The sequence below is a fragment of the Lepisosteus platostomus genome, chromosome 7 (genome assembly GCF_059453375.1).
Source record: "Lepisosteus platostomus isolate fLepPlt1 chromosome 7, fLepPlt1.hap1, whole genome shotgun sequence".
Classification (NCBI taxonomy): Eukaryota; Metazoa; Chordata; class Actinopteri; order Semionotiformes; family Lepisosteidae; genus Lepisosteus; species Lepisosteus platostomus.
This window is the reverse complement of record NC_142617.1, coordinates 7,469,518-7,496,963: the sequence shown is the minus strand read 5'-3', so window position 1 is coordinate 7,496,963 and position 27,446 is coordinate 7,469,518. Positions and strand designations below refer to the sequence as shown.

Genomic DNA, 27,446 nt, shown 5'->3' with positions numbered 1-27,446 from the left:
TTGTCCTCAGAGGGATATTCTGTTCCATCACTTCTTTGTGTTTGTCCAGGGATTAAACCCTCAGCACATACACTATATGCACAACATTAATGAGACCCAGTGGGCTAACAGAATTTTTCTACATGTTGTTTTTACTCAACTGTATGCTGTTGTTTTCCCATATAGGACCAAGCGATTGGTTGTTATTTGAGAAATGTCCAGAGCTTACAGTCCTCAAGACACAGAAGACTCTCTTGGGGGAAATTAATGATTATTATTCAGCATTAAAAACTGTGGCCATTCATTCCCTCTTGCCCTGAGGTGATTAATCTTTTTTAATGACCTTGCATTAACTTTTATTTTGTTTTTTTCTTTCTGATTCCATTGTGTTAGTTCCAACCCATGACTGGACCCCTATTCCTTTCTCATCTTTTTCAGCTCAATTTACTTGATATGACAGTGTAAAAAGTCAAAGACATTGTACAGTGCTATCTTTGGTCTGTGTCTAGAACAAGAAATGAATTTTCTTTTTTCTCCTCATAGTTTTTAAAAATACCAGAGCAATTTCTCCCTGATTATGTGAAACGTTCTCCAACACTACAAGAAACATAGTGCTAAATGCAGATACTGTACTTTCAACTTAATTCAAAATACTTTATTCATCCCAAGGGGGCTGATTTAAAAAAAAATCACTTTGTAAAAACATCTTGTAGAAAAATCATACTGCAAGAAAAAAGGCAGGATTTGCTACGACTCTGCTTAAATTCCACACTGACAGGATGTAGATATTATCTTTGACGTCACATCTAGAAAAACAACATTTGCTTTGTCTGTGAACTCTACATTGATAGATTCTTTGGCCATGTTGCTTTTATCTCCCTATCCTTAAACTGCACTCACTAGCTAGCAGAGGCCATTTAACCAAGGATTTCTTTACACAGGAAATTAGAGTTCCCTGAAAATAGCAGGCTCTCTTAAAAACGTTCTAATACAGTAGAGTCGCGATTATCCGACCTTGGCTTATCCGACATTCCGTCCAATCACCATAATTTACAGTTTATACTGTACACTATGCGTGCACCTGCATAATAGTTTGCCCAATCTGAAGCTACTCTGTCTCTCTGTGTGTCACGTACTGCCGTCGACGTAGCTTCGCTTGCTGATTTCGCGTTTGGGATTATTAGGTTTCCTATTGTATTTTCCCTCAATATTATTTTATGACGACGAAGATGATGAAGATGACGTCGCTGGGTCTGCACTGGGACTAGGCAAATCTGAAAGAACCGGGCACAGCGAAGGCTTCCAGGCTGTCGAAGCGGCACTAGTTTACGTAACAAGAAGAGGCAACGGCTACTGATGGCATGTTACTAAAACGAAGGAAGAGAAGCACATCTGGGAAACAGATTCCAATCACTCATTTTGTTTTCAAATAATAACTAACAATAGCTTTGTACTCTGTTATTTTAGTATTACAGCAGAATAACAAACCAGATATCATACTTATACTGCGCTTCCATTCATCTATGATTTGTCTTCTCAGTTTCCGCATTATCCGACATTTTCAATTATCTGACACTATCGGTCCCGTTTAGGTCGGATAATCGCGACTCTACTGTACTTAGTTCCAACCTGGTCTTTCATGGTGATCTGGAACAAAGAGCTCTCCCTCTACCTCTCCCTCTCTTGTCTGTTCCCCTTTTTAAATGGTGTCTTTCCAGACTGTTGTTAGACACTTCATCATTCACCCAGAACTCAATTAACTAAGGTAAACCAAGGTACACTCTAGGATTGCTTTGATCATTGAATCTGGACCCCCTACATGTCAGCCAAACATCCCTTTGCTTTGAAGCTGGAAATGTTGACATGATCCAGGTGTTACCCATTGTACTCAGATTCTTAAGAGACACTTCCTTAGTCACCCATAGCTGTAACAAACTTCAATGAGAAAGTAGAGAGATCTCTCTTCGGCTCACGGGGCTGGGTCCCTGCTGAGTGACGCGGGAGTCCTGGGTTCGAGCCTCCGACAGTGTGGGGCCGACCTTATGCGGCAAGGGCGCCCGCCTGAGCCCCTGTTGTGTTACAGTATTATAGTAAATTAAGTGGGTGTACCACTTAAAAAGACAAGTCTGGAGTGACCTGTTCTTTCGACGAGCTTTATAGTGAAAAATTAGGAGATTCTCCAGAACATACAGTGAAATTCCATAGCAGAACGTTTCTGGTACAAAACCATCTTTCAGTTTCTAACCACTTTCATGTCAGCTGGAAGTACAACACTGGGGCTAGATGTGCATTGCACACATTGAGAAATGCAATAGTGAGGAAAGGATTTAAAAAAGGATACCAAGGAACCAAACAAAAGCATCAAGCCCAAAATCATTCTTTCATAACCATGATGCACTAACACTTACATTGCATGTAACAATGAAGAGGGTTAAAAAATAAAAAGCACCACTTTGTATTCAACATTTCCATATTTTATTAGGTAATATGGCTCATTCAATGTGTCAAGAATTTCTGTTGCCATATTCTCCAGTGTTTCCCAACCTTACACTGCCCATGTCACGCCCTGCCTTGTTGTTTTCGTCTGTCTTCCATTGTAATTTAGCCTGTCTTCGGTGTTGTTAGTTCAGATCAGTGCCAAGACCTTCCCTGGACATTTCCGTGATCAGATCTGCCAATTCGCCAGCTCCCTAACTGGGACTGAACAAACCTATATCAGGTCCTGCTCCAGCCCTGCGACTTGTACTCTAGCAGACTGCTTGGAGCAGGTAAGTGTGTAGTCTGTGCTCTAAGATGAAATTAGTTTAATTGTACCATTAGCTCCACAACATTTCATTCAAGATGAAACTTTTAAAACATTTTTAAATTATTCCAATAAGAAATGAGTAACAAATATTTGGGTATATGAATTTTTAAATTTGTAGACTTGTCTTGATCCCTTTTTTCTCAAATGGGTTTATTCACTGGTTTATAAAGTGTAATATAATTTGTTAATGATCTTTCCCTAGGCTAATTGAAAAACTCTCACTGAAGCAAGTGGTAGTCAGGGTGTTCTAATTAATTTAAGATACTTAGTCAGACTATTGACTCTTTAGTTTTTCCCCCAGGCTGAAAAATAAGTCTTTATATCAGTTAATCAATTAATAAATAAGCATTTGTAAGAGAAATGACATGGTTATTGATTTACTATGTAAACATACACCATACATAGTAGAAACACAATGGTAGAAACTCTCTTTTCTTTCTTGTTGTTTAAATTGCCTCTCTGTGCTCTAAAAAACAGTCAAGAACAATTTGAGTGTGCATAATGTGGATTTCTCTGATCTTTAATTGCTTAATTGTTGTGTTATTTATTATTTGAAATGTGAGTGATTACCTGTTGCTCTGTCTATGTGAATTGTTATTTAGATACTGAGATCTGAATTGAAATTCTTGGGTCAGTAAGACCATTTTTACCATTATGACATTAAAGCATTCATTTAAATTGTCACTGAAAACACCATATAAGCCTACTGGTAATTTACTATTTTAAAACATGACTACACACACCATACTGTTTAGTTTATCACCTTAAATGAACACCTTTGAAAATAATTTTGTTTGCTGCTAAAATAACATAATAAACGACAGTATCTACCAAGAATGATCCTGTTACCAGTCCAGTCCAGTTCAACCAGTTCACGGCAAAAAAGTAATGGTATTCAATTGTGCAGTCATGCAAGGAACAGCAGCCCTAGCACTTCAATGCCTTTTTTAATCGACATTTCAGTTTTAGAATGTTCTCTGTGTTTGCAGGTTCTAAGTGTGACCCAGTTTATCCTGGCAGAAAGGGGCAAAATGACTTCCCCTCCGAATGTTACAGTGCTGCTTCTAACAGGGTATGAGGAAATGGGCAGCATGAAATACTTTTATTTTGTCCTCATTTTTGTAGCTTTCTTGGTAACTATTTTTCTTAATGGTTTCCTTATCCTTGTTGTATATCTGAAAGAGAACCTTCACAAGCCTATGTATATCTTTTTGAGCAACCTGTTTGTAAATGGTTTGTATATGAGTGTTGCTCTGTATCCTCAAATTCTGAGTAACTTGCTGTCAGATGTGCAAATGATCACCCGCTTCTGGTGCCAGTTTCAGGTATTTTGTCTTCATAATTATGTTTGTTGTGAATGTACCATACTGACAGTAATGGGGTATGACAGATTTGTGTCCATCTGTATGCCACTGCAATACCACAGCATCATGACGCCCGGGACCGTATCTAAGCTTGTTGCTTTTGTCTGGCTGTTTCCTGTCTTGATTTTGAGTGGACTTCTAGGATTAACTTCCAGGGTTCCATTGTGTGGCAATACTATAGGTAAAGTGTACTGTGACAACTGGTCCATTGTGCGGCTATCTTGTACGGACACTACCAAGGAAAATACATATGGGATCTTTGCTAGTATTTTATTTCCAGGCATACCAGTGCTTTTGGTTGTGTTGTCCTATCAGAGAATACTGACAGCCTGCTTGAAGGCTTCAAAGGAAGCAAGAGGCAAAGCTCTGAATACGTGCCTGCCTCACATCATAACGTTCCTGACGTTCTGCATGAACGTCCTCTTCGAGGTCATCAGCCGCCGTCTGGACAACAGCAGTGTGCCGTTAGCGGTGCGGACCTTCCTGTCTCTGCAGTTGTTCATTGTCCCCCCTCTGCTCAACCCACTCGTTTACGGACTCCGACTGCAGGAAATGAGGAGCACCGTGGAGAAGGTGTTTCTCAGACACAAGAGTGCAGTACAGCATAATTTATAATTAAGGTATAATTCTGCTGTGAGCAAAAATATTTTTAAAAATCTGTGTATTTTACGAATTTACATAAACACACTTTACAGGAAAAAACGAATTCAAATAAATATCGATTCATGATTTAATTAAACATTTTAAAACTATTCCCTGTAAAAGTAAAAGACAGGTGCCAATTTATGATTCAGGAATGTGAAGTGTTTTTGTCAGAAGTCTGTCAGAATCATGAAGTTGTGATTTTATTAAAGCTTTCTTACAGTAAACAAATGAAATACATCCAGTTCAATGAATCAGAAATGTTTGTATTTATTGTCCATTAAAGCAGGTAGCTAAAAACTCCAACATGACTTCTTATCATATCTGATCCATAATTCAAATGAAAACAAATGCTCAGTATTATCTTTTTTTCTCCTGCAACTTGCAGAACACCCATTATAAAAATTAGTCCTTGCATCTGAATGCAATTAACAATAAAAGATCATTGTGAATAATAAAAAAAGACAGATACTAGAACAGAATATTTGAGCTATATTAGAGAACACATGAGGGATTATAATGATACCATAGCACATAATCACAGAAAGGGAAACACAATCAGAGCACACACCCTTCCTCTAATTACTGTAAGTAAATCTTTTCCATTAGATAGTTAAGGGTTTATTTAAAAGTGGCTGCTAACTAAAAAAAAAAATCCACCACAGATTAAGAAAAAAGGATGGGTTGAAGACAAGGCAGATTTCTTAAACTTTGTGAATCTGATTTCGGTTAAAGTGTAACCAAGCATGAGGTGAATGATTGAGATCTGAGGGCAGGGCATGGACCTAAATTAATACAAATCTCATCTGACACTGCCGTTGTGCCTTGAACAAGGTGCTTTACCTCAGTTTTTCCTGTACAAAGGAGGACCAGCAGTCCTCGGAGGTGATCCCTGAGATGGACAGGTGTCCCATCCAGAGGAGAGTCACATTATTTCAGTCTGCTTCACACTATGGTAACCTGGATTAGTTCTGGCAAATGGGTCCTGTTCTCTGGTGTGGACTTTGCCTTTGCCTTTTCTATGACAGATGAGGACAGTTCATCTGATTTATATAGTGGAGGCTCAAGGCAAATGAAAGCAGAGTTAAATCAATATTTAAAGTTGAGAAAATCTGGAATTCCATAATTTTCTAGCAGGTTTGATTATGAGCACCACATTTTTTAAGATTTTGTGCAGCCAGCTTAGGTAAATGAAGCTTGTTACTTCTTTGCATCTGTTACAAAATCCAGCTTTCTGAATAGGAATAAATGGGGTAATTAAATACTTAAATGTGCCACCTGGTGGCTAGGATGAGGTTAACATCATCGGCAATTTTTACATACATTTCCATTGGTACAGGAGTTCTGAACCTTTTCTTGCTGTAAGAAATTATTCTAAAAATAAATATGGAATAAATATAAAATTACAATAAAGTCTTTTATTACTTCTGAGAATGCTTTTACTATTTACAGAATAAGTTTAGACTCACTTATAGGGTTATCTATGAAGGTACTAAGTAAACTTTAGTATGTCCAGAATTCTAGGGCTCATGTGCTAATTAAAACTACTTTACCTCAGCAGATAACTCCTGCCCTATGCAAATTCCACTGGCTTCCTGTGAAATTTAGAGTGGACTTTAATGCTTCTGTCAATCCTGTAGAGGATAAATGAAGGTTATTTTAAGGGATTATTGCATAAGTATAGTTTAACATTTAATCAGAGATCTGTTGATTCAGATTTTCTCATTTTACCTAAGACCTGACTCTAAACACCAGCTTAAAGAACATAAACTTGTACAGCAGAGCACAGGGCCTGTGGAAGCCATTGCCCAGGTCAGCTGACATCTTAAAAATGTGTTTATGGATATGTTCATTTTAGATTTTAATGTGCAACCTTGTTTACTCTTGATTAAATTGAATCAATTTACTAAGCTCCTTTGTCTCTTTCTTTTTACTGCATTACACGAACACTTATGTGCATCACTTTTTTTGAAAATAACTTATAAAGAAAATTGTATAATTGTGTTTTTCTAAAATGTGGAAAACAGATTAAAAAGTGTTTTTTTTTGTTTCACTGTCGACAGTGATTTATATAAAACCGAATTAATTTTCCTATATTATAACATTGTGAGAGAAATCGTCATGGGACTTTGTTAGGCCAGTGTAGAGCAAAATTACTAACAGTATGGCCTTTCAAATCTACACCATTGAGTTTGGTACAGTCTACTTCTGAACTATTTCACTGATGAATGTTAGAATTTTTTCTCAATTAAAGTGATAGCTACATTAAAGGGCTATTGATATTGTAGGGCATTGGTTCACAACTTGCTGCAGAGCAAGGGGTTCTACTACCTTTAGGAATGGGAAAACATGCAAAGTTTATAGACTAGGGAAAGTCCCAAGTTTTCCCACATGATTTTCACACAGACACAGCCTATGGTGATCTCACTCTTAGGCATATTTTAAAACATGATTCAGAACATCTGACGTATGTGCTCCACAAGTATCTGTGCATTGCAAAAATGTGATTTAATGATTCAGAACATCTGACGTATGTGCTTCACAAGTATCTGTGCATTGCAAAAATGTGATTTAATCTGACTAGATGTACAGGATATCCAATAAATGTGCTTGATTTTTCAAATATAATTTCACAAGCAGATTTTTTTTTATTATTATTTCAACAAGGGAAGATCAGCAAACAAGGAATTTTCTAAAATTCTGAACCTCAGTACTGTGATGAAAAGGTACCATGGGCCAGGACAGACTGTGAATCCTCTCCTATTTTAGTTACTCATTAATCCTTCAAATATCAACATTAGCATGGAGGGAACAACACACTTTCCCTTTGTTTACATTAAGTTTCTTCTCAGCTGAGGACTCAGAGCTGTTAAAAGCCTAGCTTGAATATCCTGATCTTGGCCAATATTTGTCTTTCGGGAGTATGCACATTCCTGAGATGAAAGAATGCAGGAAGGTGATTGTAAAAGGAAAAGCACTGAGGGAAGGTAGCTGCTGATGTGGAATCTTTCTATGGGATTCATTCTTAATCATTGACCAGAGTCAGCAAAGACCTGTGTGAGTATCACACCTCCCCGAGCACAAACAATGCTATGACTGCGTGCTCCAAAAAGCTGGAACCAAGTAGGACTGTGATTTCAAGGAAGAACTACTCCTATTTCAGCTTTCATCTCTGAAATTAAAACAGCACCACCCTATCTCACAGACGTCAGACATAGTCATCTTGGACTTGGACTAAAATGATGGCCACAGACAGGCCTACTGTAGCACGAACTCCTTCACAGTGCCACTAATCCAAATCCAACATGACAACATTAAAGTCTCGTAGCCCATTTAGAGTCCTGACATAAAATTCTGAAGGATTTTAATGCAAGACCAGGGTGACAATCAAAACTTCTCTGGAAGCGTGGTGCCCATAAATCTCATGAGTCTCAGTGGTTGAGTCTATCTATAAAAAAAACTATTAAGAAATTTGGGTTTTCAGCACAAATGTGTAACCAAGACTACACATATATATATGTCACATAACATGAGCAACACAGAATGTTATAATAAAGTATTAGAGACTCCATCATTGGTCTTTGCCCCCCAAGCCAGAAATTGTTATAGGTAATCATTAAATTACCAACTTCTAAAAACATTTACTACTCGATTAAGCAGAGTATATGAGTAATTTATATATTATTTGAAAGAAAGAGCTAAATTCCCTTAAGTCCTTAAATACACTGTTTACCTTAATTCAACCAATGTTGTTTCCTCTTTCCATTAATTATGTGCACCAGCTAGACATTTCACACCTGAAACCAACTACACTCCTACTTAACACCAAGTTTTGTTTACAGAGTACCGTTAAAACACACTATTTTCTGATTCTGGGAAAATTCTTACACACGACGTAATGATCGATAAACTGAAAAATGTTTATGAATAAAATTTTGATAATCGCCCATCACTTTTGTAAAAGTGCAATTACACACTCCTACAGCCAGAGGGCATCCTCGAATCTCGAAATCGATTTTCTTCCTTCGCTCCTATACCCTGTTGTTGTTACCATGGCAGCGGGAGAAAGCCATGTCGAAGTTGCACGGAAGCGATGTCAAAATAGCTACATGTTTCTTTGCGGGCATTGGTTAAAGAGGTAACACGAAGGACTAGAATTTAAGAATTCTTATTATAGTCATTATAGGCTAAGATCTGATTGAATTTTCTTAAATGTCATCAAGTATAACTCATTGTTTGTGTCAAGTTTTCGAATTGCTTTCGTTCTAGTATAGTACTGTACATGGTAATACATGCAGGCTCAGCCTCTATACGAACAGCACCATAGCTGTGGCATTGTGATTGCCTCCCCAGGAGGTTTTCAAAAAATGTTTTTGTACATTTTCAATACGATAAACTCTAAATCGTATTGCCTTAACCGTGATATCTTCTGTATCCGTTCCCAGAGTGTTGGAACACGTTATTTAAACCTGGTAAGTGCACAGTATCGGAGAACATGGGGAAGAAGAAATCTGCATCTGCGGAGGACAAGATGACTTTAGCGGAAGCCTTTGTAACCTTTCAGTAAGTCGGCACCAATCTTGGCCAATGTACTGCTGCGAACTTTTTAGAATAAAGTACTTTTTAGCTTTTATTCTAAGCACAAAACATTGTATACATATGGCTCTTACACATTCACATTTTTGAAGAATTACAATATTACAATGCTTACAATTTAGTAAGCAATTATGTGTGTTAACGATATATGGATTAAGTACAAAGAACTGTAAGCTATTGTTTAAGAGTAGGTAACTCGCCACTAGCCCAGTTTAGCAATACTGTTAAACCTACAGGTATCTGGGTGCTGCAGGTAATTGATTTTAAAGTCTTGCAGCTATTATCTGGCTTTGCCTATGTTGAGAAAGATATTAACCATTTTCTTTGACCATTTAACCTAATATCTGAAGCAATGGCAGGCTGAAAAATGGGCTTATTATTGTGTTTGCTGCCTTAACAAGAAGCACATCATCTGGTTCATAATGCTGACTGATTTTTCTGGATTTTGTAATCCCAGAAAGATCTTTAAAGCTTAGAATGCCCCCTTCACTGTGTCCTTCTCAGAGGCATCACTTTGAAAAAAGTTTTTTGCCTATGGTCAAAACCTTGAAGCTGGTACAATAATTAAGGAAACCTTTGTACTAACATCAGTCCTCCTATTTTATAAACTTGTTTCTGATTTGTTAGTATGCCAGTTTTGTATAGTAATTCACCAAACATTCTCTATAGACATCACAAACGCAGCTGTTCTAGTTTATTATCGTATGTATTGTACAGAAATAGAAGAAAAAACTATAAAATAGTTCAGTGGTAAAAATCCTCATTTGAAAGATTGTTACTTTCAGGCAAGATCCTTTTAAGTCTTTGCTTTCTTTTTCTAAAAGATATATTTATATTTAACTGGGATATTGAAAACGTAACAATGAAAGTATTCAGTGGGACAGATTTTACAAACATGTAAAGAGTATTAAAGACTCAGAACAGGGGCACGTCTTTGCAAAAACTGTTGTGGGAGTCTGAAACAAGTTACTTATCTCCATCATTGAAGCTGATACTTTGGCTTTCTTCAAGAAACAGCTGGACAACATCCCTGGATCAATTAGCAGCTAAACAAACAAGTGAGCCAAATGGCATCCTCACATTTGCAAACCTTTTTATGTTCTGTTTCAAAGAGTGAAACTTCAACAGAACGCCCTTCCAGACATTCTTAGACCATGACTCTTGTGATCCTGATTGTTGTTTTTTTTTCTAGAATCCAAGTAAAAAGAAAGGAAATAGAGGAGTTCCAATCTGAAGTGAGTCAACTGGAGGAAAAGAACCAAAGATACAAAAAACGAGTAAGGGAGGTTTTTTTGGTTTGGCTAGTGGAATTTTCAGACACAGCCTATTGGAATTAATCTTTAACTGCTTTGTTTTTATTAAAAGAAAAATATTAGAAAAACATTAACTTGTGCATGAGAGTCTTCTCTGTTAATGTTCTCCAGGCTGGAGATCACATTTATTTGTTTTCTTCTACCTGAGAATACCTAAAGAAAACTGTGCCGTTATACTGAGGAGCATATCAGTCTAGGTTAAGGAATGTTTGTAATATTATTTCAGTGGGCTATGTGTGTTTGCCTAGAAGGAGCAGCTGAAGGAAGAGCAGATGGGGCACATCCGAACTCTCCTGAAGCAGGCTAAGGAGCAGGAGCGTGATCTGGAGCAGAGAGTGGTGGTGAACAGGGAACAGGTAGACCAGGCACTCCATAAATACTGGGAGCTGGCCAGGAGCAAGGACAGTGAACTGGAAGGTATTCACACAGCCTGCATAAGAGTTTTCCTGTCAATCTGTAATGATCAGCTACATTACAGCTCCTCTCTCTTCATTATTGCTTGCAAAATACTTATATGAGTCCCATGTGGTGTTAGTGCTCTTAGAGTTAGTCAGTAATCACAACACAAGGTATTTACATGTAAAAGTGGCTTGCTAATAAAAACTCCTTTGTGTGCCTTGTCTCCTCCTGTTCTGCTCCCCACTTTTTGTTGATTTCTTTTTAAAAAGTCAGAAGATGTCTAAAGTAGTTACAGTTTCATTGATGCTGATCACATTTCAATTTTGGTCATCTTCATCTAAAGTGGTCCATAGGTACTCAAACAGTCTAGACTATATCCATTAAAAGGGTATCCAACTTTAAAAAGACCTGTTGCAATACCCAATTACCTCCCACTTCATTTTATAATGTTACCAGATCCTATAATAGTGTGCTAATTAAATGATATTCATGAAATTTTACAGAAACATTTTGCATTTTTAATTGTCCCTTAAGCCCTGATAATATCATTGAGATGTCTTGACATTAACATTTGTTAATTTTTGGGGTGGTCTACAGATGTTTTTCCCCTTCTTCATATTCTTTTGTTGAATTTGGCTAAGGTGGAAAGACGGTTCGTATATGTCAGGGGTTAAGGGTGGACTGTGCTGTATGTGGCAGAGCTACGGGATGAACTCAACACTCTGCAACGGAAAGTCCTGGTTGTGATGAGCGAGAAGCAGTGCTGGCTGGAGTACAAGACAGTGGGAAGCCAGGAGCACAGCCTTCAGATCCAACTGCTAGAGGCAGAACTCACACAAATGCAGAAAGACTTCCAGGAGATGGCAGGTCAGTCTCTCCTTCTTTCAGTTTGAATTTGTTTCCCAGTTGCTGTCGCTGTGGGGCTTCATTTCTTTTAAAAAACAATGAGATGTGCTTCTACCCTCACGGTTTCCTTCCCACCTCCTGCCTCATGCTACCTTTTCTGCTTCACGTGAACTTTTTCTGGTTTCAAACGTAAACAAAAAGAGCCCAGACAGACAAAAATGTGAAAATCGACATCAAGGAAGTACAGTATGTCGCTTCAAAGTGGTCAGAAAGTGTTGACACCCATATCCTGGGACACCGAAGATTGTAATTGTTCGCACTTCAGTGAACAGTAGACCATGTAGAAGAAACGTGAGATGAACTGCACTTACATGTATGCAAAAAAGGTGAGTAAAACAAACCATGCCCTGGAGAATAATTGCCACTTTGCCATTCTGCAGCACGACCATGCACTCATACAGTGAGGGTTACAGTGCAGTCAGGAGCTTGGTTTTAAATGGTGTGACACACCCTACAACAGGATGTGATAAGTAAATACATTTATCAAGAGGCAATAAATCAAGAGGCAGGTCTAGGTGAAACAAACACACAAAGCAGCAACAAGCTAAAGAGAAAAGGCTCTTTTATTTACTGTGTTTAGGAACAATACTCAAAAACATACCCAAACAAAACTCAATGTTGAAGCTCTTCTTTGAGCTTCTACCTGACAACAGTCAGGTAGCTAATCTCCTTACAAGCTCCAAAACAAAAGTCTCTGTCTCTGAAACTTTCAACAACTTTTCAATTATTTGCTTGCTTGCTCTGTCAGTCAATGAGATGCTTCACCCTCTGGTGCTATCTGTGTAACAGAAGCAGTTTGTCTGCAAACAGCAGATAAATACCAACCTTGTAACCCCCAAATTCCTGGTTTTTACACAGTCACTCGACCAATTGTTTTATGCCAACCAATCAGGTGACGAGGGTGGCAGGTCATTCCCACCAACCTTATGGGGAATGTAGTTCACCACCTGTTTGGCCTGATAAAGGAGACTCTCATCCACCTATGAATTACATATGGTGGATCATTCAGAATTTCACTTTACTTATTAACCTAACTTTGGACATTAAAAAGTAAATATTATAGCATGAATAGCATTACAAAAATGGGTTTGTTGCAAAACAGTTTGTTACTTTTTTATGTGTTGCTTAGTATTCATATTCCTTCACTGAGGGTTCCCTAGTTTCCCTATTAACAGCACTGCAGATGCCCATGATGCAGCACTTGTAGTGTTTGAAAGCTTTTCTAGGAAAATGAAATAAATACAATTCTGTAATCCGTACTATAATCTTCTTTATGATGATTTGGCTCATAGAATAAACTATTTTTCCTCTTGACTTTTCTGAAGGTCATTCTGTATCTGTGTACAACTGATGTACTTAATCTATCATTTGCCTCTGTTATGATTGCTTCATGATTTAAAATATTTTTTTATCTTCATGAGATGCATAATAAAAGATTATCTATTATCATGGTTAGTTTTGTATCAATATTTATTTTAAATTGTAGTACACATTTTTCTAATATGGTTTGATTGATTACTAGACTGCTTGTGGGAATGTGACTTAACTTTCTCTATAACTATTATCTTTTTCAGATCATATCCAACGATCCTTTGATGTGACCATTAATGAAATTGATAAGAAAACAGAGAAGCTAATTAATGAGAAGAAACATCTAGCTTCAGAGGTATTAAATCAGATTCAGCTACTGCTACAGAAATCCTATTGTTACAATAGCCTGGAATGAAATTTTAAGATGCCTTTCACATGTATACAAAGATATTATCTTAAATATAGGCTTTCCCAGCAATTAATGATGCAATATCCTTATCCTAGAAGGCCATAAAACATCTTGACAAATACACCCGCCAGGAAATCAAAGAGAATGAATGGTTGAAAAGAGAGGTATGTGATTTAGCTATCAATATGATCTGAACTTTGATGATATTTTTTATGATATATTGAAGATCATAATTCATACTTATACTGTATATCAATGATCTCTAATATATGTTATTGATATTATTTCTCCAGATTGATGAATCAATTAATATTATCATTATCAAATTTATTATATAATTTAGCTTACCTAGTTGCTAAAATATTCTTTAATGCTTCAGTGGAAGAGTCCTTCAACCTGGTATAAAGAACTTATAAGAAAGCTACAGGTGGCAGCATGTTAATTTCAGACCGTCCTGTAAAGTTCCAACAATTTTAGTCAAACTGAATCTTCTCCAAAAATCTTGGAAAGGACTGCACAGAAGATAATGTGATAAATCCTGTTCACAGTCTTCCCCTATTATTTCCTTTTATAGATTGCAATATACAAAAAAGAAGTTGCTTTATTGGAGGTCTCTGTTCAGAAACTTGAGGAGGAAAATTTGCAACAGATGAACATGCTGTTTCAACACAGACTGGATGACCTCAACATTTCTCGGTAACTGACTTACACTTACTATAATTAGTACTAGAGTACTTCCTCTGGATAGGGCCAAATCCTGTTTAATTTCTGTCCCTCTTGTAATCATCCACAGACAGGTGTTTCTCACCCAGGTGGCTGGCCTAGGTGTTGCTGACTCTGGGATGCTTGGCGAAGACTTGGAAAAAATAAATCTCTCTGATCAAACAGGTAAAACATATATTGGCATTAGAGTGCACAGCCCCAGAAGTTCTTCCAAATGCTCAAATTTTGAAAGAAAAAATTGCTCATTTAATGTAAGCTAAACATATTAAAGGTTATTAGTAAAAAGTTCCCCTACTAGGCTTTCACTTTTCTAGTTTTAAATAAAAAAATGATTTTATCAAAGGTACCATTATCAAAGGTCTAAATTGATCTACTTTTGTGAATTGTAGTTATTAACATATGACAGGTCAATATTAGAATAACAGTTAAGGTCTTAAAAATATTATATAATAATACAAAATATTATATTCTTATTAATAATATTATATTATAATACAAAATATTAGACAAAACAATACAATGATGGAGAATTTAGCCACCATCCTGCCTGTTTTACCTCTTAAGAAAAATGTAATACAGGAATATTCAGGATTTTGACCAGAAGAGGGCACTGAATTTATGGTACTTCTATTCTGATATGTTTTGAGGATGATATTCTCATTCAAGAGAGGAAAGAAAACTATACTTCTTTCTACTTTGTAAGTTCTCATCAACTGCTTCTTTTGGCTTTCCATTAGGCAGCAAATATGTAATATTGGCCAAATGGAATTCTACATTTTTTACACATATTAGGAAGAGATTGCAAAGGTTGTGAGCAATTATCATATCCACACCAGAGCTGTATTTACATAACTGATGTTTCCAACCACATTGTACAATAAACTGTGAACAGTTAAAAATTTGATAGATTAACTCTGACTGTGTTTTATCAAGAATATACAAAATATACAGTTTAAAAAAAATAATTAAGTTTTTAAATATAAGATTGAAAGATCCAACTGTCATCCAATGTACAGTAACCTATGTTACAAAAAGCTGGGCAGCAAGGTGTAACTAGAAATCTGGTACATAGAGGTTTAAATGATTATGAAATATTCTGTTAAGTTACAAAAGAGATTTAAAAAAATATGTTCAGACATTTTTATCTACAGTTAAATGTTACCACTTAGCGGAGATTTAACATGCAATATCTCAGATTCTAAGACTTACTCAGAAACAAAGCACTTTTTTGCACTTACCTGTACATGCTTTTTTGAGTTCAAATCCTTATCAGTATAATAGATCATTCAGTCTATTTTAAACAGAGATACTGAACCATCAATGGGAACTTGCATCATATGGGCAGCTCAAGAACGCTGGACCACATGGGTTTAATCTTTTGCACATTTGTAAAAAATGTGAGCTGATTTAAAAAAGAGCTCCAGTTCTTTGATAAGTGAAGAAGTGCAGGAAAAGTGAGGATTTTTTGTAACGGCATCCATTTCAATAACAAATGGAAGGCAATTTCTATCCTGTGATAAGTATCATGAACCTGGAGTCTGGAGTCATAACAAGGCACACCCTCTATCCAGAGCTTGCTTAAAAAAGCAAGAAAACCATGACATAGCATCGCTACTTTACTCGTGCTTTTGATGCAAACCATTTACATTTGCAGCAGCATATTACATTTGAAATTAAATTAACAGGGTAGAATAAATTGTACTTTTTTAACAGAAAGTCCCTCTAATGAGTATATTACCCTGATAGATGGGGGGGAGTCGGAACATCATAGAACCCATAGTGGGAATCTCCTTGAAATGGTTTACTGGGGAAGATGTCACAGTCCATAGACAAAAATGCACTCAAAGCTAACTTTGTGAAGAATGTTACAATGTATCCTGCCAATATTTCCTGAGATGCATCATAAACACGGCCGTATTCTCATCTGAGCTGCTTGATTTTGAACGTTTTCCTCCAGATGCGTCTTCCAGACCTATAAATTCCCTCCTGGCAACAGCGGAAGGAGAGAAGGGTCCTGGCTTGCCCGGAGAGCTGGAAAGGGATGAAACAGCCACCAGCTGCAGCAAGCCAGCTGGCTCGCCAACTGGATCCCCCTCTCAGGATCTCAGAGCCTTACTGTACGGGAGCCAGGTGAATTTTCAAGTAAGGCATTCAGCAACTAAAGCCCATGTTTCCACTTTGTGAGAAAACTCAAACAAAGGGGATACAGATTTAAATGCTCTATTACTGAACAGACCTGGAACTCATATTTTAACAGACTCATCTGATTGCATCTGATGAGTTGTCATAAACCACAAAAATCGTAAACCTACCATGAATGGATCATTTGTAAATGGCCTAACAAAACCAGAACTTTCTGTTTTCAATGTTTTGGCAAAGTAAGCACACATGCACAAACTGGGTTTTTTAAAGAAATGAATATACAAGTGGAATGTGTAAATGAAAAATATGATGTCTTACTTCTAAAATAATCAGCAATAGTTTAACCCCCATTTGAATAATATTATGCAGGTAATTATGTGAGGTGTACATTTAGAGTTAAACCAGAACAGTCCTGGAAGGAGTAGATAATTTAGATTTTGTGAAGAAAAGAAGTACAAGTTCTCAGTTCCCTGTTCATCCACAATAATCACCTTATTGGATGGTCATATTCAGCAACTCAATCTTTCCGTTCAAAAGATGATGGATGTGGAATGTCTGACTGCTCTACCCAGCTTTCTTTAATTAGTGAAACAGAAAATATGGGGCTATAGGAAAAAAAAAACTACAGAGAAGCTTTATCATAGCCTGTGGCAAAAAAAGGAGTTCAAAACAGGAGGCAAAGGTTTGCAAAACTGATCCTCCTGGTGCTTCTGAAGAATTAAATAATCACATACCCTACTTCTTCAAGAAACTTTTCATTCATGTCACAAGTGTACTACTAGTATTCACAGTACATCAATATAATTCTTCAAAACATTTTTAAGAAGCCATAGGTTAATACATCCAGTGGAACATTTCATAAATATCAATGTACAAACTATGCAAAAAAAATCACAGGCACTTATGCTGTATTCAGATTTAGTACTGTTGGTGCAGTCAAACCAGGCTGGGCATGTTTCATGAATTGCCTAGGCCTCCAGCATCATCTGTGGAGTTTTGTGTTGTGTTTATAAATAGGTCAGTCACAGCTTAAGGGCACTAAAAGTGTAATATTTAATACAATATCTTACAAGTTTTAATACGACCTTTTTCCAATATTAAATATATTTCATATCAATATATTATATAAAGTTCCCTGCAATTCATATATCCATAAATTAAGGCTAACATTTCATACTAAAAATATAAACTGCTAGACAGATTACTTCTTTTTCTTGCTACATAGACTATTTACAATAGAAAATAATTTTGTAAGACTGTATGAAACCACAGTCTGCTAAAATAGCTTACATGCTGGCAAGAAATTGTATTCATATCAAACCATATATGAGACATTAGAATAAAATGGGGTTCAGATTATTAAAATAATACAGTAGATACTATGCTGATTTTATATTTCAAAATGTCATTTAATGGGTGCTCTTCATAGACTGCAAGCAACCTGTGGATATTTCCACTTTACTTTCTTCTAGAAAAGTAATGCATAAAAAATAACGTAATGGTATTGTGCTAGTGTGATCTGGCAAGGAAACTAATTATTACAGACCTAAATTATCTTATTCCAGATAAGCAGCCTGTTTTTGGTAAAGGCTGAACTACAGACTATAATGTATATTAAAAGAAAAACCTATCTCCCTGTCAAAGTGAAAGAAAGCCAACTGGAACTATCCACAGAGCTACTGACGCTTTCCCTGCCGTCTGTAGGAGTCCATGCAGCTAGGTCCCCTGGAGTTGAAGCTGCTGAGTGTAGTGGGCCAGGCTGTGCCCATTCTTCCTGCCCCTTCCTCCACAAGTCAAGATTGCAACACAGACGCTTCACAGCAGCAGGTAGATGAGTGGCCTGTAACCCCTAAGATGATTCATGCAAAATTCAAAGACCTTGCCCATGTTTAACTGCTCCCTTTTAGAAATATCCACAATAAACATCCATACAAGACCTTCGTGTGGTAAATTAATGTACTGTAGCTCTCTTAAGTCATCACAGAGGATTAGTGTGGTCTCAGTTTGTTCCCCCCTCAAAATTAAAATATTGAATGAAGCTTCTCCCACATGTAATGAGAAAAAGTTTGACAAATGATTTGCATTCGTAACACAATCATTTCAAAATGTTTGATGAATGAAAACCTGTTTGCACCCACTTTTCTAAACCTTTAAATTACAAATGAAGCATCTCTTTAGACACACCAGACAATGTAGAGCAGAGGTATGAACAGCTGTCCCAAGAAAAGCAGCTGACATGAACAGAAAAACGAAAAGACTGGACTTTTTGTGGAAGCTGCACTTTATTTGAAAATCAACCCATTTCTGCTTACATACATTTTCTTTATAAACAAAAATAGAATCTGCAAGGACAATGCAGCAAATATGCTAAATTAATGAACAGAATTGCCTTCATACTTCAGACTATCCTTCATGCTCCTCAAATGGTAAGATTCTGTTTATATACACAAAGCACCGATCAACAGTGCTCCCCACCTCTGTTCAACTGGATCTCTTTGCTACAAATTTACAAAGAAACTTACTTTCATTGATTTTGTCCTCCTTTTCAATGATGCTAACCAGAAAAAACCTGTACGCTTCTCCTACATCTACTGACAAGTTGAAATTCCTGAATTTCTGGTCATTTGAAAGATGGTCATAGCATGAAGGCAACTCTTCACATTCAGATTGGAAAGGCAGCCATATAATTGTCAATGTAAAATAATGACATGCCAAGCATAAAGCAATACAGATCCTTCCCAATGCAATACTGCTGAATCACAAATGTAGTGCTTTGCTAGTCAGATAAATGTTCCCTTGCAAAATCCTAGGCACAGAATTGACTATGTGGATTAATAAATTGTATATTCCACCCTATGTCCCTTACAAATGTAGGGTTGTGAGATTCTGAGCTACGAAGAATTGTACTACACATAAAACTGTTTTAGAGAATACTTAGTGCTCTATCAGTCAGTTTTACAGGTGTTTTATTATTTTAATATTTTAAACTCAGTCACTCTCAATTATACAATCAACCATACCCATGTATAGTCCTGAATCACTCACAAGGAAGTGTTTGATGTAGTACATTTTTGTTTTTAACGGATAATCATAAATAAATACAAACAATACACGAGGAATGTCTACTCAAATGTAATAGTTATTAAAAAAAAATAAAAATAAAACAAAATCATAGTATAACCTGTAGTTAGGATCTCTAATTTGTGACAGTTAAATTAGGTACTGCATGATGATCAGATGAAGTGTTAAATGATTTATATCCCCCACCCCCTTGAAGAAAACATGAAGCTGTATGTTACACCCAAGTATTTTCTTATACATACCAGCAAAGCCTAAATTCCTCCCTTCAAGCACCCACATCTACCTTTTTACAGATGTCATGAAGAATGAGTTATCCCAATGGTTGGGTCGTAACAGCAGCTTAAACTGTTACAATGTTAGACAAATTACAAAAGTTGCGTCAAACCAGAGACGCTCTTTAAACATGGTTTTCTCCAAATCATTAAACCTTTATGTTTCTTCACTCGTCCATATTATGTTGGTATTCTTACTGAAGAATAAAGACAGCAAAATGGATTTTGCTTAAAGGAGAAAGCTTTGCTGCTTCGTGCTCATCTTCAGAAAGCAAGGACTCCCTTTTGATTACATGAACTGCATCTGGCGATTAAAAAAAAAAAAGATACTGATTAATTTAAAGTTGACTTTACATGTTGATGTGTTTTAATTCTGCAAAGGAAAGACCAAAAATAAAAGGCACAAATTTACTTTTTCTCCAGTGCAGATGCATTTCTGAACTTCTTGTTGGTAACTTAAATGTCATTTCATTGTAGTTTTGTGTTGCAAACTCTACATTGGAGAGCAATGTCTTCAACTTTATTCAGAAGCTATAACTGAAGGGAAAGAATGATGAGACAGCCCTATATGTTGACTAACATCAAGAGTTAAAATTGTTACTGTGTTACACAAAGAATGAAAAGAAGGTGTTGGAATAAAAAATGGTTTGCTGCCTTTTTGGTCTTTTAAGATAGTCAATACATTTTAGTTTGGGAACAATTTATTACCCTTTTGATCAATTTCCTGACTCCTGGTCCCTTATTTAAACATAACAAATGGGCTATTCTTATTTTCATATTTATTGATTACGTCAAAATCCAATAGATCCAAGAACTCCCATGAAGAATACTACACGCCTAAGTATTCGTAACAGAACGTCAGTGAAAGTTTGCTTACATTTGGCTACATGGCTGCTGTATTTCAATCAAGGACTTTTACCACAATGATCATGCGGCACAAACAAAGACACATACAGAACATGCTGTACCTAAAAGATGTTCTACAAGAAATCCTTGAGAGAGAGCTCTGCAAAGGGGTCCTTTCCTGGAGCTCTGAGAGGACTTTGACTGGAAGGACTAGAAGCTGCAGAAAGCTAGTTCAGAGAGAATGAGAGACAGTAAAGGAACCGAGGAAAAGCCAGGAAAAATTAAAGAGAAAAACGTTTACAGGTAGAGCGATGATCAAGACAGATCAAGAGCGAAGGTTATACAAGCTTCAACGATCAATCCGTGATTATTAAGGCTATTTAAAACAGCCCCATTACTGAGCTCTGACAGCTCGTGAAAGAACTGGAAAATGTCATTAGCCACAGAAAAGAAACCCTTCTTCACAATGCAAGACTCTCACTCACTCAGTTTGAATGTATATACTGGTTTGGATGTGGATATACTTAAGAAAATATGATTAATCAGGATATGTATTCCAGACAAAGGTGTTTTACATGACAGCAGAATACATATCCTTCTAAGATGTTTACATGCAAGTCTTTAACTTCGGAACACTGCTGAAATCGTGCATGGATGAAATTGTGGTTATCTTGAACACATTCTGAATACAGCATTTTTACATTCTTAATGAACTAAGAACAGAATTCCACCGTACACAAGATACCATTCCTGACAGGGGTATCCAGAATACTGTCAAAAGTATTCTAGTACCAGTTGTACAGTATGAGATTGGAATATGAATAGTGCAGTGAAACAAGACATTTCACTCTACTTGCATCTAAACAAACCTCCAACCACCTCAAGAAAGTTAGCCTAATAAAATAAGTTTTTGCTTTGAATTTAGCAGTGTTATATACAAGAACTTGCCATGTAAGGAGTGCAATTGGAGTCTTGGACTCGTACAAATGGAAAGATGCAGACAAATCCACACCCTCTCAGACGGCTCCTAACGTCACTTATATTCGCCCCTTGAACATGCATCCGAAATGTTGGTTTCATGAACAGGGGGGAAAAAGTTACAATCGTGCAATATCACTGATGTTTATTTCTTTCTGCAATGGCTTTTTATTCTTTATTAAATTTACTTGTAGGCTACAGAGTACACCTGTAAAAATAGCGATTGCTTGTTGCTTCCAACGGACAGGCAAATCTTCCATTTAAGAGGACTGTTTAAAAAATAATCATGGACATTAAAGATTTTATTTTCAATGTGTATTATATCAGTGTTATTCTTGAAATACTGCTGAAATGCATTTCTTAAAGGCAAACTGTGAGCTGGTCTTGGAGGAGCCAGCTCTGGGGAGGAGCACAGACATACCTGCGTGCCAGGCACGGGGCCAAAGGGATTGGGTGGCCTCATGACAGGCTGAGTATACATCATGGTTGGCTGTGTCATCATGGGCATGACTCCCATCTGTGGAGGCTAACATAAAACAAACACAGGAATCAGCAACACGCAGGTAAGGTCATTAGCCCTGAGATCCGTGCCCTACACAGGGCAGGGATTTTCAGTAGAAATGAAAGACGCAAACCAAACGCTGGGCAGACAGTCATTTTTTCACTCTAGATTTTGTTTGTTTCTGCAACTAAACCACTAAATAGTAACCCATTTACTAAGACCAGAAGATATATTTCTAGTCTGTAAGCAAAAAGAGGATTAAAAAAAATAGGTGGAACCTAATTTAAGGTCTGAGTGCAGTTTTATGTCATTTGCAAAATATAGGCTTCAGCTACCCTTCTGTGAGTGACTACTCCATTTGTTAGTTAACCACTGTGCTAAAAAGCGGACTGTTCCCAAAACTCATATGGACATCAGCTGTGCACGTCAGTCACTGTGTCATCTGTTTAATGTTTCCGTCGTTTTGGTTTCTTGGACGGGAAGACCATAGAAAAAAAAAAACCTCAGATGAGGGTTTTTTGTGGGTTTATCCCTCTGCAAATCTGACACATTATTGGGAAAATAATTTATTTTTCATAATGATGTATTTATGTGGCACTTCCTTAAACTGACAGACATTTTAGATTTTTACCTTATATTGATCGCATTCCAAAAGCCATGTAAATAGTCATTTTCTTCACTGCCACCTCAAAGATAATTTTAAAATGTCCTGTCCAAGACCGGGCACTCATATTTTACAAAGCATGTCAATATTACATTGCAAACAAATGCATTTACCAGTTAGTGTTATTAATGCAATCTACAGTCAGTTATTGCCCTCCCTTGGGTGTTGCCCTGGTACATACAGTTCACAGAGACATTACTGTTTTTTTTCTGTAGCTGTTCTAGTTAAGCCAAACAGTGATTTATCATCCTGATCTCAACACAAGGTCAGGGTACAGGAAGTCTGTGAAGTGGGATAAATAATTTGCTTAAAAAGATTCTCCTTAACACTGAGATAAAAATAATGCTGAGGGGAAAAAACAGCAACAAAAATAGATTTTTTTAAGTAGAGAACAATACAAAATAAATTCTGGAACAGCTTCAAAATTCCAAAATGCAGATATTACATAAGTTGGCATTAAGACTCTACACACGTTGTTAGCTAGCCTTTCCTAACTGCGTCTTAGATCTCACCTAAATACAACAAGCTGGCAGCTCTAAGAAAATATCTTGTTATAGCTGGGCAGGACCCTATGGTATGATGCGGAATGCCATTTTCTTGAGTGCCACTTTATGAGATTTAACTGGAATTAGCGCAGTAAGGCCAAGCAGCAAAGTGTCCACTAGAGGCAGGGAAATCCCTTACTTGAGTTCATTTGCTGGCTGTTCATAAACTTTTCAGAGATTAAAAAGTAGATCTATAAATCTAAGACCATCCAACAAATCCAATTTAGGCCAGAATGATGTCCTGTGAAAAGCCCCCTCTCAATGCAGTGTGCTCAGGAGCTCTTAAACCTACCTACTATACTGGAGAACCTGGCAGGCCTGCGTCACTGTGCTAGATGAAAAGTGTCTTTAATAGTTGCACTCGAAGTGTCACACTGCAGTAGCTAACATTAATTACATTTTTAACAATCGTCCACATAAACACTTACCATTCCATATGCCATCATTCCGGTTGGCGTCGTAGCTGGAAAGGCCATAACGGAAGGTGCCTAAGATTACAGAATGAGAAGAATTAGACCATTCTTTGTTTTCTGTTGCCAAGACGTAAAGCTCAACTGAATAAAATCAGTCATATATAAGACTTGCAATATAACCGTCTAAAACAGTCTATGTAGGTGGTTGACATTATGCACTGTCCTAAACAGCATTTTTTCTCACAGCTTATATGCAATACAAGACTGATGGGAGTTTATATTTTGATCTTCCCGCAAAAGCCTCAAATGACACAGGTAGCCTATAAAAGGTTCCCTTTGTCTCTCCCCCCCCCAGAGCACAGTACACTTTACTTTTTACACTGCATCAGTTCAGTTTCGCTGCCTACTTCCATTTTGGCAAAGCTTATTTCACATCTGGGAGACATTAAGTAAGTCCTTTCTACACTAACCACAGAGGCTGCCCAAAAGCACTTGTGCGAGAATACTGGAAGAAGATTGATGTCTCCAGTACAGGGAAACACAGCCCCAACAGCCAGCTGCAGAGCTGCTATGAAAGGCAGGAAGAGGGGCTCTTTATTGAAAGGCTGTTTGATTACAAAACAGAACCTGGGTTTCTGACAGTCAGAGTTTTGTTTCCGCATTATTATAGCCTATTTAGTTACATGAAAGGCTCTCGTAAAGGAAATCTTTCATTAAGTATTCAGTTGCTTAAGGCTTGCAACAAAAAGTGGCTATGTACATACACCAAATGGTTGCATTTATATGTGCATAGTGCTCACTTGTTTTAAGTTTCAAGTGCCCTTCCTTTGAACTCATTACGTTACTATTCACCAGGGATCCTTTTTTCTTTGCAGTGGCAAAAATACAATAACATAAGAGAATATTTGGTATATAAAAAACTACTTCTCCAAAGAAACATCCTTCCTTATCATTATTTGGCACTTTTTTTTTGAGGTCCTGATGATCCGAAAACATGAAGTACTCTTTCTACCAAGCTCTGTTTATCCAGGTGCAGTAGCAGCTAGCCAAAGGCCAGTAAAAGCACTTTTAATTCCTTTAGTTAAAAAGTAACTGTGTGCCCTGTATCAAATCTTAAGCCGTTAATGATAGTCTAAGGTCAGTGCTTGTAAAGGTGTAGAAAAACATCACAAGGAGCAAATATGATCCATTACTGTGAAATGTTGTATGATCTCTGTAAATAGGCAACTGACTATAAAGGTCAGGGCTCTGACTTCAGTGCAAGATTCTACATTTCAAGGGAGATTGTAAAGGAATACATGTTTAGAAGCAAAGAATAGACTATTTTTCTTAAGTTATCAATGTTGTGCCATATTTGAAATCCGTTCAAAATCGCTTGGGAGGTGAAAACTGCCATTAGCCAGTTTCATGACGGCTTACTAAGATAGTCAAAGAATTGTGACAACCGGATCCTGTGGAACCACCAGTGAAAGATAAAAAACAACACTGCCTTATGTAGGGTTATTGCTATTAGCTAACTAAAATAATGATCATTTATTTTATGCCAGGCAGTTTTCTACAGATTTCCTACATGCTAATATGGTATTGACCATAGTGTATTTGCTTTGCTTTTAAAATCTAAATTAAAAAAGCAAAACAAAAATTATAAGACTTTCAAAAACCAGTCATTCAAACTAGAGGGATAGACCAAAACAGTTTAAAAGAACAGAAATGTTTAACAGATGCATTTAATAGACATCTGCTTAGATGTTAGAAGCCCAAGTCTTTTTAAAGATTGATACAGCACTCACAATTTAAAAAAAAGTATCCCCTTACATGGCTACTTATTAAAGAAAAGGTTGCGTATTTTTAAAAGCATGTGAGTATCATGCAAATACAAAGTCTTCTCTTTAATGTTTATCACACACACACACAAGAACACACCCAATCAAAGAGTGACAAACGGAATCCTGTAATCTCTTGACAGAGTAAAGGCTTGCCCCCCAAACCACAGGCTCAGTCATTTGAGGAGTTTAAAAAAAAACAGGACACATCTTTCACGCCATTTCTGCTATCTGAAAGATCAGCAGGTTACATTAAGGCCTTCTTGAAGCAGGAAAAAGGTCATTTTAGCAAACTGATTAGAGAGCACGTGACAGATGTGTAGAAGTTTCGTGGTTAATACAATGCATGCCAGCTTTAAAGCAGGTAACGGTCAACTTGTTCACTTACGTATTGTGGGAAATGCATGCCATTCTGTTTCCCCCCAGGAGAACAATTACACGATGCAATAAACACCAGGTTAGAGGATGTCATTTCAAACGTACAAAATGAAACAATTTTAGTTCAAATTTACGACACCAAAGCATTTCAAGCACCAACCAAAATGTGTCTGGTTGGGAGACCCCCAAGGTCATGGCTTTTTTTAAACACTGAAAGCAGGACAAATAAAACGGCACAAGAAGATGGACCCTTTGAGGAACAACATTTGCTACAAGAGCTGCATTTCCGACGCCAGTTTTTTAGAAACTCAAATTTAAGGATTAACTGTGTAGTATCTGTAAACATACAGTACCATGTCATTAAAACTACCGTTATGCTGATTACTGTAGATACTGGAAATGAAGTTCTGAAATCTCAGTATTAACTTTTTAAGATTTGACAGCACTAATGACAAAACATTACCGGCAAATAGATTTGGTTTTAACTACAATTACTAGTTTTGCAAAAATACAACCTTACATTCCCCATCCATTCTTCCGATGTACTACTCAATGTTAATGCCTCATGCCAAATGAAACACTGATTTACACTGACAAAATAAGATGCGTTCTGTTTTGTTCTAGAGATTTTCAGAGGTTTGTATCAACAGAGTTTAGCTCCTTGTCTAAATGTAAATCTTTGCAAACACTGTAATCCACTAGGAGTATCTGGCGGCTAATAACAACAAAACCAGTGAGAGAAGCACGATCACACCTCATTTTCCAAATTAACATGGGCACGAAGTAATCTCTTTCTTAAAAAAATAACAGCAGAAGAGAGTAATAATATTTTGAGAGAGTGAATAACGTTTTCTGCAAGTAGCCTCTTCAGTTACATGGTTTCATGAAGCTTAGTTGAGTTTTACCAGTCCACTTACCATCGTGGCAGGGTTCCATGTTGTAGTAGGGGCAATCTTTGGTTGCCAGTTGGTTCCACCTGTCAATTTTTTCTCTCCTGGTTGACTCCAATGAATGTCGCTTGGAAAGTTAAAAAAAAAAAATTATTCCTATTCCATATAAATACTAATATTACTTATATTTTATTACATTACTATTAACAGAGTTTGTATTACAGGAAATGCATGCTCTTACTTTTTCGTTGTGCCGTTTCCAATCCCCAGATCTGGAATAAACGCAATTAAAAGCTTGTAAATTGAAACTCTGGGTTAACATTGAGCTTGCATACAGCATCTGTATTCCTCTAGACGTTACACTTCATGAAATTCAATAGCATGAGTGTGAATACAAAAGGCACTTGCTAGTTCACACAGCACCTGCTGTATGTCTCCTAAATGAAAGCAAAAGGAAAAGCTGA

General features: G+C 36.9%; 2 protein-coding genes across 22 annotated transcripts in view; one reads left to right on the top strand and one right to left on the bottom strand.

The window, feature by feature from the left end:
• Positions 1 to 8,836: 8,836 nt before the first annotated feature.
• On the top strand, positions 8,837 to 18,526 carry ccdc83 (coiled-coil domain containing 83). 2 transcript variants are annotated; one of them, XM_088638978.1, is made up of 11 exons: positions 8,837 to 8,929; positions 9,237 to 9,354; positions 10,580 to 10,664; positions 10,949 to 11,117; positions 11,799 to 11,966; positions 13,580 to 13,671; positions 13,821 to 13,889; positions 14,300 to 14,421; positions 14,519 to 14,613; positions 16,406 to 16,578; positions 18,295 to 18,526. In XM_088638978.1, the coding sequence occupies exons 2-11, from the start codon at positions 9,287 to 9,289 to the stop codon at positions 18,481 to 18,483; spliced, it is 1,230 nt and encodes a 409-aa protein (XP_088495104.1). In that variant the 5' UTR covers positions 8,837 to 8,929; positions 9,237 to 9,286; the 3' UTR covers positions 18,484 to 18,526. The 2 variants fall into 2 exon arrangements, with proteins under 2 accessions (XP_088495104.1, XP_088495103.1); XM_088638977.1 differs by having other exon boundaries at positions 16,406 to 16,590.
• Positions 18,527 to 18,853: 327 nt separating this feature from the next.
• Positions 18,854 to 27,446, bottom strand: part of picalma (phosphatidylinositol binding clathrin assembly protein a) — a 49,046-nt gene continuing 40,453 nt past the window's right edge. For 11 of the 20 annotated variants that reach the window (XM_088638957.1, XM_088638959.1, XM_088638961.1 and 8 more), the window contains 7 exons: positions 27,224 to 27,254; positions 27,010 to 27,109; positions 26,103 to 26,126; positions 23,907 to 23,966; positions 22,189 to 22,293; positions 20,912 to 21,016; positions 18,854 to 20,247 (listed from right to left, as the gene is read on the bottom strand). In XM_088638957.1, coding sequence (XP_088495083.1) covers positions 20,924 to 21,016; positions 22,189 to 22,293; positions 23,907 to 23,966; positions 26,103 to 26,126; positions 27,010 to 27,109; positions 27,224 to 27,254 — 413 coding nt within the window. In that variant the 3' untranslated portion in view covers positions 18,854 to 20,247; positions 20,912 to 20,923. Of the gene's footprint in view, positions 20,248 to 20,267; positions 20,481 to 20,911; positions 21,017 to 22,188; positions 22,294 to 23,906; positions 23,967 to 26,102; positions 26,127 to 27,009; positions 27,110 to 27,219; positions 27,255 to 27,446 lie in introns of those variants that run through there. The other 9 variants (XM_088638960.1, XM_088638962.1, XM_088638968.1 and 6 more) reach the window with 4 other exon arrangements.

What these genes read in the sequence shown, in the direction of transcription:
- ccdc83 (XM_088638977.1), top strand. Translation starts at nt 9,287, where the DNA reads ATGGGGAAGAAGAAATCTGCATCTGCGGAGGACAAGATGACTTTAGCG. An exon ending in AGACTTCCAGGAGATGGCAG is followed by an intron (nt 11,967 to 13,579) that starts GTCAGTCTCTCC and finishes TATCTTTTTCAG; the next exon opens with ATCATATCCAACGATCCTTT. An exon ending in GGAGCCAGGTGAATTTTCAA is followed by an intron (nt 16,591 to 18,294) that starts GTAAGGCATTCA and finishes TGCCGTCTGTAG; the next exon opens with GAGTCCATGCAGCTAGGTCC.